Source organism: Myotis davidii, unplaced genomic scaffold, assembly GCF_000327345.1.
Source record: "Myotis davidii unplaced genomic scaffold, ASM32734v1 scaffold120, whole genome shotgun sequence".
In the NCBI taxonomy this organism is placed as follows: Eukaryota; Metazoa; Chordata; class Mammalia; order Chiroptera; family Vespertilionidae; genus Myotis; species Myotis davidii.
The window spans coordinates 2,145,556-2,159,197 of record NW_006294778.1 but is presented as its reverse complement, the minus strand read 5'-3'; the positions used below and the strand labels follow the sequence as shown (position 1 = coordinate 2,159,197).

At 38.7% G+C, this 13,642-nt stretch overlaps 1 protein-coding gene across 1 annotated transcript in view; it reads left to right on the top strand.

Moving 5' to 3' along the window:
• RIC8B (RIC8 guanine nucleotide exchange factor B) overlaps nt 1-13,642 on the top strand; it is a 115,333-nt gene that overhangs the window by 56,331 nt on the left and 45,360 nt on the right. The window contains exons 5-6 of the mRNA XM_006769386.2: nt 8,117-8,345; nt 9,105-9,200. Of these exons, the coding sequence (XP_006769449.1) occupies nt 8,117-8,345; nt 9,105-9,200 (325 nt within the window). The remainder of the gene's footprint in view (nt 1-8,116; nt 8,346-9,104; nt 9,201-13,642) is intronic.

Below are 13,642 nucleotides of genomic sequence, written 5' to 3'. Positions count from 1 at the left end.
TTAATATCATTTAGCCTCTCAATCTAATTTCTTTCACTCAGCACATTGGCATCTACAATGCTTTTTCTGTTGTTTCTTTTAGACCAATTCATTTTATTTCATATACTAGAGGCCCAGTGCACGGCTTCGTGCACTGGGCAGGTTCTCTCAGCCTGGCCTGCAGGGATCGGGCCAAAGCTGGCTCTCCGACATCCACTGAGGGGCCCCGGATTGTGAGAGGGCACAGGCCAGGCCAGGGAGGGACTACGGAGGGCTTTAGGGCATGTCCGGCTCGTCTCGCTCAGTCCTGATCGGCTGGACCCTAGCAGCAAGCTAACCTACCAGTCAGAGTGTCTGCCCCTGGTGGTCAGCGTGCTTTATAGTGACTGGTTGAACGGTTGAAAGAACTGTCATTAGGCTTTTATTATATAGGATTGAAGGGGACAATTTAATACCTAGTGACACCTCATTACAATGCTAAGCATAATGTCTTTTTCCCCCCAGCTTTATCTATATATATGAAAGCCTAAGCAACCGTTTGACCCATAGCTATGATGCGCACTAACCACCAGTGGGCAGTTGCTCAACACACAGGCATGGAAACATGGAACAGACTGATGAATCTCAGAGGGAAAGGGAGAGGAGGGAGGGCAAGAACAGATTAACCAAAGATCTTATATGCCTACGGGGGTGGGGCCGGCCAGCCAACCTCCCACGACCCCTCCCCTCAGCCAGCCCCACCCCTTATCGGCCTTGCCCCCCACCCCAATTGGGGATAGGGCCCGCTAGCTAATCGCCCACAGCCCCTGCCCCCAGCCAGTCCAGCCCTGATCAGACCCCGATTGGGGCAGGCCGGCTGACCAACCTCCTACCATCTCCTCCTCCTGACAGGCCCAGCCCCCACCCATGCACGAATTCGTGCATTGGGCCTCTAGTTAATATATAATTGGCCCTGGCCGATTTAGCTCAGTGGACAGAGTGTAGGCCTGCGGACTGAAGGGTCCTGGGTTCGATTCCAGTCAAGGGCACATGCCCAGGTTGCAGGCTTGATCCCTTGTAGGGGGCATGCAGGAGGCAGCCAATCAATAATTCTCTTTCATCATTGATGTTTCTATCTCTCTCTCCCTCACCCTTCCTCTCTGAAATGAATAAAAATATTTTTTTAAAGATACAATTGATATGTAATGTTTTGTAAGTTTTAGGTATATGGTGTGTTGATTTGATATCCTTATATATTACAAAATGATTATCACTGTATCATTAGCTAAGCGTAATTTATACATGACAGACTTAATACATGTTTGAAAATTGGATGATTTCATTTTGGCTTATATTTATTAACTGAGTACTTACTATGTGTTAGGCACTGTATTGAGCTCTAGGGCAACAAAGATGAATATAGTACAGTCTGTGTTCTCTAGGGCTCCCCAACTAGAAGATAAAACAGACTCATAAGTAAATAAGTGCATGCTCTGGCCGGTGTGGCTCAGTTGGTTGAGCACTGTCCTGTACGCCAGAAGATGGCAGGTTCGATTCCCAGTCAGGGCACATACCTAGGTTGCGGGTTTGATCCCCAGTGGGAGTGAGTATGGGAGCAACAATTTATCTCTCTTTCTCTCTCTCTCTCAAAAAAAAAAAAGGCATTTTTTTTTTTATGATTATTGTGTCACACTTGAACAGAAAAAGGAGAGTTTACTTTGGAAAGATCGGGGAAAGAGGGTTTATTTTTGTTGTTGACAGCATTAAAATTCTTAGTTATTTCACCTGATTTTCACTGTAAATAACAGGTATCTAGGTGAACAGATATTTTCGGAACCACATAGCTGATCCTTGAAGGACTTCACAGTGCGTATCTGGAGGAACATAGAGTCTAAATGGGGAGACAAGGCATAAGTATTATGAAAAGTTAAATAACAGTTCAAGACAAGAATAGAAGAGATATCAGAAGGTAGTTTTGAGTAACCTCTCAGTAAATTAATTATTCAAATAGTAATTGCTAATAGAATTCAAAGGAGAAATTCACTATGGTCTAGTGATAAGGGAACTCTTCCTCATTCATACTGTACCTGTTCTCCATCCTCATCCAGGCCTCTGGTTCCCTGGTGATTCCGTTTCCTCCTCTATCCCCTGTATAGGTTTCCTTCTTCCCTCTGTGTTCTAAAGCATTGGTTCATCATCTCAGTCTGCCATGCTTCAAGCCCAGACCTGTCAGACCGCCTTCTTTCTCCGCTTCTCAACTCAGGCTGCTCAGTCCTGTGGGAAAGTTTACCTAACCAGTCAGCGTGGTTCATCCTCTTCACTGCACAGAGTTGTTTTTCAAAAAGCAAATCTCTGCTTAGAATACTCTCATGGCATACTTTACAATTAAACAAACAAACAAAAAGAGCAAATTTCTTTTGTCACTATGCACTTATTAATGATCTGCAGTTGCATCGACTCCTTTGCCAGCACAATTCTGGTATAAGGTAATCAGTAACCCATATCTCATCATAGCAGTCCCCTTTATAATCTCCCAACCCCACTTCACACATACACTTTTCTGCTCTTGCTTTCTACTAAGGCCCCTCATTTAAGGCCTTGTCCTTTGCCTTAGACATAGGGACCTGTGTTCCATTTCCCACAAATGCCATATATTCTCTTTCTTCTAGATGTTGGTGTTCCCTCCTATAGTGCAATATCTCTACTGTTCTAAAGCTCCTTAATAGATGCCATTTACTATGTGCTAAACAGAGTGCTTTATATGCCTTTCTTCCCTTAATTCTCATATCAACCTAGTGGAATAAATTTATTTCCCTTTACATTAGAGATACGGACACCAAGGCCTAGAAGAGGTCGTGTGATTTGTGCAAGGCACACTTTTATTAAGAGCAACCTAGAATTCAGCCCATTGCTCTACAAATTGTTATGCTGCCTTCTTTTAGGAAAATGAGTATATTTTTATTTTTCTATATTTAGTACCTAGTAAAAGGCATAGGAAATATTTGTTGAGGATGAAGAGAGGTTTGAGCTAGTCTTAAGGAATGAGAATTTTCTAGGCAGGAGAAATCATAGACAAATAAAGAAATAGAGAACAATGACCAGGTCACTGTGGGTTTAAAGGTACACTTTGCTGAGAGCAGTATTCAGGTGTCTTTCTAGCCATAATTATCCAAGTTTTCTTCCAAGACTTCTCTGTCTGCGTCTGCTCCAGTCTTCTCTTGCCCTGCAAAAATTTCCTCCAGGTACCAGCTGAATCATCTGTTATCATCTCTTGAATCCAATCTGCTCAGGCTATAGTTCCGCTATTGCACCAGAATGGCTATTACTGAGGTCACTGGTGACTTTTGTATTGCTAAATCCAGTAGACAGTTCTCAGTTATCTTCTTAATCTGTCCACATCATTTGTCACGAGTGACTCCAGTCTTAAATACTTTTCTCCAGGATGCCATACTATCTTGGTTTTCCTCCTACCTCACTAGTTGTAATTTCTTCCTCTACTACTCAGCCTCTGCATGATAGAGGGCCCCAGGCTCAGTCCTCATAAGGTTTTGTTGTTTTTATTTGTGTGTGTTTTTCTTTCAATCTACACTCACTCCATTACTGATCCAGTCCAATCTTCTATCTGTAAATACCATCTACATCAAGCATGTCAAACTCAAAGGCTAACATGGGCCATATAAACAAGGTTTAAGTTTATGTGGGCCACAAAAAAACAAAAGCTTCAGTTTTCATAGAAACGTAGGTTTATTTCGATAGAGACATGCTGAAAACAAAGGGCTGAAATAAATGAGTTATCAGTAACATAAAATAATAGAACATTTTAATAAAAATTAATATTTTTTCTTGAACATTAACTTACCAGACACCGCATAACTGCACAAATTAATAAGCATAACGCAAATAAACCTATTTTTCTTGTTCTCTGAAAGCTAAATATTACCCGTTGAGCACACCAAACAAGTCAGTCCAAGACTAATGATGTGGCAATCGACTGCTAAAATATTCACTGCTAGTATTAGTGGAGAGAAATGGTGCGCCTGCATGTAAGGTGCGTAAGGGAAATGAATGCAACACAATTATAGTAATCAGTCATTAACGAACGTTGTAGTTCGTTATTAAAAATTATGTGTAACAGGATATTGTAAATATTAAGTCATGAAATTTTCATTAAAATGTTTCTTACATACCATTATATTGGCTGGGCTGCAAAAATACTCGTTGTGGGCCGTGAGTTCGACATGCTTGATCTATATGCTAATGACTCCTCAGTTTATATCTGTAATCCAAATCTCTCTCCCTGAACTTGACTCTTATAGCTAACTTCCTACTAATATCTCCACTAGGAAGTCTAGTAGACATCCCAAATTTAATATATTCAAAATTAAACTCTTAACCTTCCCCTAAAAATGTGCTTCTCCTATGGTGTTTCCCATTTGAATTTATGGTAACTCCAGCTTTCCACTTGCTAAAGCTAGAACCTTGGATTCTTACACTCTGCATTACCCTATCACGAAATCCTTCCAAATGTATCCCAATCTGACCACTTCACTGTTATCCCTCTGTGCACTCACCTGAATGATTATGTAACACCCTAACTGGTCCTCCTCAGCTTTGATGTCCTACCTCCTGTTCACAACGCAGGAGCCAGAGTGGCCCTTTGAACATAAGTTAGAGTATATCACGGTGCAAACCCTGCAGTGGCTCCCCACTACACTCAGAATAAAAACTAAAGTTATAAAAGCCTGCAAGACCAATCTGAACCCCTGTTATCTGTATGATCTTCTGTCCTACTCCTCCTCTGAGCCTGGTGGTTCAACCACACCAACTTCTTTGCAATTCAGACGTCTCACTGCTCCTGTCCTGGGGCCTTTGCTCTTGCTCTTTCTTCTTCCTGGAAAGCTCTTTCCCAGAGGGCTCATGGCTGACTCCCTAACTTCCTTTAAATTTTTGCTTAAATGACACCATCTCTGTGACGTCTGCCCTAACCATTATAACCCTTTATCCTGGGCTATCTTACCCTCCTGGGTTTTCCTTCCAGACCACTTAATTACCTTCTGTTCAGTGAACTTACCTGTTTTGTTTACTTGACTGTTCTCTCCATGCTGGAAAATAAGCTCCATAAGGGCAGGGATTTGTCTCCGTTTTCTTCATAATGCCTGCCTGAAGCAATGCCTAGCACATGTAATTAATAAATACTGAATTGAGTTAAAGTAAACTTAGATATTTATGTCTGAAAATCTTTGGGAGATCTTAAGGTTCACTTGAGTAGATTTTCCAGCCATGATAAAGATTTGTGAGTCCCAAACATAAAGAACTCACATTTGACCAGGAAGATTTAACAGCTATAGGTCTACATGTACTGTTATCATACTCCTTAATGTCATTTGGTATTAAATTTATGTTTAGTCCAGTGATTTATACAGGACTGGATTTTAGATTGCCTTCCCTCCCATAAAACTAACAAGGCTTTAATCAGGGCATTAAGGATCTTAAATAGTCCTTGCTTTTAAATCTGCATATCAGGAGGGGGCAGGGAGCATGAGTGGGAGGATGTCATGTCCCAGTGATTAATGATCTCTAGGAAGCTGAAAAGGGGAGAGTAATATACACAGTATTTCTAACCCCTGGAGTAGGAATGCAAACACCATTGTGTGGATCTGTGCATAGTCACTGACTTCCTGGTAGCTGGAGAATTTCATACACTCTTCTACCACAAATAAAACTGTCAGAGAAGTGACAGAGCTCAAAAAGCTGGCCTTCCTTACTTAAAAAGAATAGCTCAAACACAGTGAGCCAGAAAATTAATTTTGTAGTTGTTTGGGAACCCAGTTGTTTAATAAGAAATGAGAAAATGGGGACTTTTCTTGAAAAGCCTAAAACCTCCAAATATTTGTTGAATCAAATTCTACATTTGGTTTCTTAAACTTACCAAATTCCTGGAACCTGCTTATTTTAAACGAATTTAAAGGGAAACATTCCTTTGTAAGGAAATGCATTGTCTTAAACTGTTCAGTGTGGTTTCTATGGAAGATTCGGAGAATTATACTATTGATGGACTCTGGAGCCAATTGCCCTAATGTGTTTTTTAAAAAGACAAACCTAACATTTCAGAATGGTTTGTACAGTTTTAGAAAGTAATTCTAAAGTAAAGTTCTTTTGTTTATTTTAATCCTAGTGAATGTATGATATTTAATAACAGTTCCCAAATGTTTAAGTCAGAAGCAAAACACTTTTAACTATAGATAAGGAACTCCAGATGTTTGCAAATTTTTTTTAAAGTTTGTGAGGAAAGCATTTTATTTAAACTACTTGTGGTTATTTACAAATAACTAAAATTAGGTGATTTGTTTAATAGTAATGGTAATAGCAGCAGCAGCAGCAGCAGCAGCTATAGTCGATTTTTAGTGAGGACAATGAAATAACTTGTATTTTACCAGGAACCATTCATTCTTAGGACTTGTTAAATTATTTTTGCTCTTGACTCAGAAATTTTAATACCTTGACATTACCATTCATTGTTCTGCATTGTCTAATTTTTAAACTTTGATTTCTTATGAAATTTTCCATATTCTAAAAAGAAAGAGAATACTCATTCTGTGTGAAATAGAGCCACACTTCAGGGTAAAGGAGAGGAAAAAAATCCTTGTATTTTATTTCTGTTTTGATGTTGTTTATTTTGTTTTATTCTTGAGAGTGTCACTGTAGTCTAAATTAAAAGAAACTACTGTGGTCTAAATTAAGACAGCATCAAATAGATTAAGCTCTGAATTTGGTTTCCAAGTGGTTAGACTTTTAAATTGCATTTGCAAGAGTTTATTTTTAGTCAGGATGTGGCTATTTTTAGATCTGCTTCTCTGTCACTAGGAAATGTAATGCCTGTCTTTCCATTGTTGTTTATCAGGAAGTTCTGAGACACAGGTTTATAAGATCCAGTTAGCACAGAACACCGCTTCTCCTTTTAGATGAAAGAATATGAAATCGTGCATGAAGGAAACTATGTTAATTGAGAACATGTCTAATTTTTAAATTTTTAGTGTCATTTTAATCTCTTGTATACTGAGCAACAGTGCCAGATTTTTAGGGAATACCAAAAAATATAAGGTTTGAGTTCCCCCTGCTGGTGTGCATTCCAGGCTTGTGCATTCATTAACATATAGCAGAAAGGCCTACCATGGTCGGCAAACTGCGGCTCGCAAGCCACATGCGGCTCTTTGGTCCCTTGAGTGTGGCTCTTCCTAAGCCTTAGGAGTACCCTAATTAAGTTAATAACAATGTACCTACCTATATAGCTTAAGTTTAAAAAATTTGGCTCTCAAAAGAAATTTCAGTCGTACTGTTGATATTTGGCTCTGTTGACTAATGAGTTTGCCGCACTGGCCTGGGCCAGGGTCAAAATACCGACTTCTGCGCATGGGCCACGAAGTTTCAATCGAACTATACATGCACACCTGCACATGGCATTTTGTGGAAGAGCCACACTCAAGGGGCCAAAGAGCTGCATGTGGCTCACGAGCCGCAGTTTGCCGACCATTGGCTAGGCAATATAGGAAATTGTTGTGTTGGCCATTTTTAAAAAAGACCTGTGATAAGAGTGCAAGAAAAAGCACCATTACCCATTTTCTGCAAATGTCTTACAAAAAAATGGGATGATCTAAAAATTGTATTTTTTACATCTAGAAAGAACAAAACTTAATCTTATATTTGATTTTTAATGTTGTTGCCTCCGTGATAAGCTGCTTATATACAGTGCTTTTCAAATGCTTTATGTTGTAATCTAAGGAATAATAAAACACCAGTGTATCCACAAAAGGATTTAAAACCCCAAGGAAAAAATGCAAAGGCAGCATTGGTCATAATAAAATGGAAGACTGGCGTTAAAGCTCACTAATTCCTGTTTTAGCATTTCAGAAAGTGACATGACATCATGTGATTGTGTGTGTCCATTTAACATCTGTTCTTTCTAGTTTGTCTTATGTGTATTTGAAACAGTTCTCTTTATTTCCTATCTCTTAATAAACGCAAGTAATATTAAAGGCTATTTTGAAAAAGAAAAATTTTAATTGACTCCTAAAAGTCATTTCTGAACTTGTTATTGTGTTTGCATTTTAAAGGACTATTCAATCAAATTAAAACATTGTCTTTTTAAATTGCTTTTCAGCAATGCAGTCAACCTTTTAAGCAATGTTCCGGTCTCTTGTTTGGACGTTCTCATTTGTCCATTAACACATGAAGAAACAACCCACGAGGCAACGACTCTAGATGAACTGCCCAGTGATAAAACAGCTGAGAAAGAAACAGTTTTGAAAAACAATACCATGGTATACAATGGTATGAATATGGAGGCCATTCATGTTTTACTCAATTTTATGGAGAAGAGAATAGACAAGGTAAGGCTGATAAAATGGAGGCCTTGGGAAAATGCTTATAAAGAATGTAAATGTGCCATATATACAAACATCGCAGGACATGATTTTTAAATCTAAGCTTTTCAAAATAGCTGATGCCTTGCATAATTATTTGTACTCTGGAAAGCACTTTGTTCCAATATATGATAAATTGATGAAACCAATCGAATTTATTTCTTTAAAGCTGAAAATTGTGTTGCTGCAACACCAAAATTATGACTATTGCCTAAAAACAAAGGAAAAATTACTTTTCTATATAGGTGTTTTGTAAATCCTAGAAATAAAAATTATCGCCTCCCTGAAAAATTTAATAATAAACGCATTCTGTACTATCTAAAAGACATCCTTAAAAGAAAAATCACCACCTTTCCATTTGTTGTCAGTTGCTTATTTTCTATCGTCTATCACTTGCTTTGTCAGGTAACTATATTGAAAGGCAGCAAGGTAGTTTGGTGGGTCATCAAAGCCTTTGCCTCACTTAAGCTCATTGATTAAGCCAGCGAGGATCCTACAAAAAGTAGCAAAATTCAGGAAGGATAAAAGTAATCCTTAGTAAACTCGAAGCTAATTGATGAAATGGAAATATTGTTAGGAAAATAATTTTTTTTATGGTTTTTAAAGCTTGGGTAGCATAAAGTGTTCCCCCCTCAAAAAGGAGTATTATAACATGCTCAGTTATATGGAAGAAAGTAACACTATTAGTAACTACACTAATGTAGCATGTATGGCTTCTTTTTCTAGGGAAGCAGCTATAGAGAGGGCCTAACTCCAGTTCTCAGCTTATTAACAGAATGCTCCCGAGCCCATCGAAACATCAGAAAATATCTCAAAGATCAGGTAACTGCTTAATGCACATAACAACTTAAAGTTAATTTTCTTTGTTTTGTTTTTTAAACATAGAATTAATGAGTTGAATTCTCTCATAATTTTTTCTTTTCACAAGGTCAGAAACTTAGAAAAGTTTGTATTAATCTTTGAAATCTTCCTAATCCAGAAATAAGTGATCCTGTGTATTTTTTGTCATTTATTCATTTATTCAACAAATATTCATTAAAATCTATTATATGCTGTGTTCTAAGCATTGAAATACAAATAAAGTCTTCGCCATGTGGGGTTTACCTTATAGTGGGGGGACAAAAAGTAAAAATATATATGTGTGTGTGTTTGTGTGTGTGTGTGTGTGTGTGTGTGTGTATGTATGACATAATGGCAAGTAGTGATAAGTGTTCTGAAGTTAGGTACAGTAGGGGAAAGGGAGACCTAGGGGAATGAGGGAAGGCCTCCCTGAGGAAATGAAATTTGAGCAGAAACTTGATAAGTAGGAAAAGGATCTCTGAAAATATTCTGGAAGAAGAATGTACCAGAGAGAACAAGTTCAGAGTCCCTAAGAAGAGAGGATGCTTTGGAATGCTTAAGGAAAAGCAAGAAAGCTAGATAAGTGTGCAAGGGGGAAGGGGGAGAGTGATGGATGAAGTAAAAGTTATAAACAAGAACTAAATAATGTAAGAGTGTATAGGACCTTTCATTCTTTTTAAGTGAAATGGGGAAGCATTGGACCATTTGGAGTAAGGGAATGATGTGACCTCATTTATATCTAAAGATAACTCTGGCTACTGTATGTAGGATAGACTAGAAGAGTATGAGTAGATGTGAGGATACTAGCCCAAAGAGAACTGATGATGAAGGTTTGAAGTAGGATGTTAGGAGTTAGAGATCATAGTAAGAAATCATCTTTTTGCCCAGCAGGTGTGGCTCAGAGGTTGAGCGTCGACCTATGAACCAGGAGATCACGGTTCGATTCCCAGTGAGGGCACATGTCCTGGTTGCGGGGTTGATCCCCAGTAAAGGGCATGCAGGAGGCAGCTGATCAGTGATTCTCCCTCATCATTGCTGTTTCAATCTCTCTCTCCCTCTCCATTCTTCTCTGAAAGCAATAAAAATAATATTTTTTAAAAAGAAAGAACTCTTTCCATCACTTCATCTGTACCACCATATCTTTTGTCTTCCCCTCTATCGCATGGTTGAATTGTCCCTGCTTTTTCTGTGGCTAGCCTCTGTGCTTTTTTCCTGGATCCCTTTCCCTCTCACCTTCTCAAGAACTTTGCCTCTGCATTTAGTTCCTCTCTTTCTTCTTACACTGATATTTTTTTTAATGTACTCAATCATTTCTGTCTGCATCCAAATACATCTTCTATTATAACAGCAAAAGAAACCCTCCCTTAATCCCACTTTGCAAGCTGCCTCCCCATTTCTCTGCTCTTCTTTATGCAGAGTTCCTCAGAAGAGTTTTCTATACTCTGTCTTTTCTTTTTACTCATCTTTGATCTCATTCGGCAGTCATGATTTTGAAAACCATCTAAATACTTATGACTCCTAAATTGCTATCTCCAGCCGTGACCTTTCCCCTAAGCTCCAGACTTAAATAACAAATTGCCTACTCATCTCCTCCCATTGGATGTGTAGTAAGAATCTTAAGTTTAACATATCCCAAACTAATCTCCTGATTTCCCACCCTGTTTCTTCTCTTTCTTTACACATTACAGTACATGGTACCGCCAGTCACTTACTTGTTTATTTATTGCCATATAGGATATCACCAGGTTGATTTTCCCCCTCTATGTTTATGGTCAAGATTTAGTAAGCACTTTTACTATGTATAGAGCACATTAATAGTTATTGCTGATGAGGAAGTAGAGAGTCTATCTTTGAGGGATTTGCAGTCTATTGGAGTAAGAGAGAGGCATCATGAGAGCATAAATAATCACTTAAGCAAAATAAACTTGTTAATTAATGAATTAAGGTCATTTCCAACTTTGAGTATGGTAAGACATTCCACCATGACTAGGAGGACTTGATGAAGAAGAATAAATGAAAATTCAGTTTTATACATTTCAGCTTTTTCACATAGGAGATCCAGTTATAACTAAGCTATTTAGATTTTCTATCTATAACCAAGACAGCCAAAAAATATCTATTTGTTAAACAGCTCCTTTATATGAAAGCCTTGGGTTACACATGTATATTCAAAAAATTATGAGGCCCACCCCTTGTTCTCAAAGAAACACTACAGTATAGATAAAGTAAAAGATAACTAAAGACACAAGGCACAATACAAAAATCCACTTTTCCTTCTAAGGAAGATGGACTATAATCTATGATGTTTGAGAAAGGTAGAACTTAAAGGAACAGATGATTAACTTTGATAATATTGTAAATGGAACCATGCCTAATTAATTATTATGCCCTACAGTTAGTGCCTGATTAAGTCCTACTCATGCATACCCAAAGGAAATTGGTCTTGAGTATTCTGTATTTGAGCGGGTAGAAAAAGAACAGTTACAGATGGTAGAAAATTACTGATCCAGGTTGGGTTAGTCTGGAGAGGCATATAGAAGAGATGAGGCTGCTGTGGGTTTGAAAGAGAAGCTGGACAAGATTTTTCACAAAAAAAAATTATTGGAGGGTAGTATTTGGGAGATAATAGAAAGAGTCCATACCGATGGAGTTTGTCTGGGAGTCATATATAGACAGTAAAAACAACAAAATTTCACTTAAACTTGTTTTAAGAAGCCTAAAATATAGCTAACAAAATTTTTGTGTGATAATTTTTATTAATAGATTCTGTACTCTGGAACTATAGGCACATATTACAAGAAATCACTTGTTACATTTCTCAGTCTTTCTACAAATAGGAGGTAAACTTAGTATGGTTGGTTGAATCAAATAAGAATTTATTGTGCAATTACTTTGTGGCTATAGTGCACAAAGAGCATTGTGCTCTACCCTTCCAGAGATATTAAAATATGCATTCTGTAAACCTTTTGGGTAGAGTACTCAATTTTCTGAGACTTAATTTCCATTTTTATTTACTGTTGTATTTCCAGTACTTTTTGATACATGGTAGGCATTTAATATAGAGATTGAGGGAAGGAAGGGAAATAAGTTGAATGAACTAAGTAAAATAATATACACATAAAGGGTCTGGCACAGTAAATTATTTGACTTTATATCTATCCCCATTTGTTAGCATAGTGCCTAATTTATAGAAGGCAGGCAGTAAAGAAATAGAGATATACAGTGTCAGGTGGTGATAAATGCTGTGAGGGAAATTAAATTGGGGTGGTTAAAAAGAGAGGCTAAAGGCTAATTATGTAGATAGTCAAGAAATGTCTTCATATAACTGACATTTGAACAGTGACCTGAGGAAGTGAGGGAATAAGCCATGTAGGTTTCTAGAAAAAGAGTTTCTGAGCAGAGGGAGCAGCAATTGCCAAGACCATGAAGCAGGAAAGTGCTTGATGTGTTTAAGGAGTTCCATGAAGGTTTGTGTGGCTGTAGCAATGTAAGCAAGTAATAGAAAACAAGTCAGGAAAGTAGCACGAAGCTGGAAAATGTGAAGCCTAAAGGAGTTGTAAGAACCCTGTCTTATACTAAGAGTGAGATGAGAAGCCATGAGAACTAGAGGACTTTGAGAAGAGGAATGACATGTTCTGACTTTCAAAGAAGCATTCTGGCTGCTATGTAGAGAATAAATCGTAGAAGGACCAGGGTAGAAGCAGGGACCACTTAGAAAGCTATTGCAATAGTCCAGATGAGAAGTAATTCTTGCATTTGGTAATACTAGACAAGGGAGTAAGAAGTGGCTGGATTGTAGATATATTTGAAGGTGGGGTTGAAATAATTTGCAGATGGATTTGATGTGGTATGAAAGAGAAGAGTCAGGATATTTCCAAGGTTTTTATACCAGACAGAGGAATGGCTTACCGTTCACTGCGATAGAAAACCATAGAAGAAACAGCTTTGCTGGGAGCATCAAGAGTTCGCTTTAGGACATGCTCAATTTGAGAGGCCTATAAAAGTCTGGAGGCCAGGGAAGGAATCAAGATGGAGATGTAATTTAGGGAGCTACCAGGATATAGAGACCATCTATACTAATAAAAGGGTAATATGCTAATTAGACCGGATAGACAGGACGTCCTACCAGACAAAGCTGCGGCGGCTGTGAAGGCCGAGGGCAGGTGGCAGCCACGGCAGCTGCAAGGGCCAAGGGCAGGCAGCCGCGGTGGCCAGCAGTGGCAGCAGCAGCAGGGTGATGGGGGCAGTGCCTTCCCCTGATCTGTCCGGTCACCTCCCACAGAGGGAGGCCAGACTGCGGCGCGGGGAGTGGGCCTAAGCCATCCCAGACTGTGAGATGGGGAAAGCCGGGCTGAGGGATCCCTCCCCCCCAGTGCATGAATTTTCATGCACCGGGCCTCTAGTTTATTTATATGCACTACGAA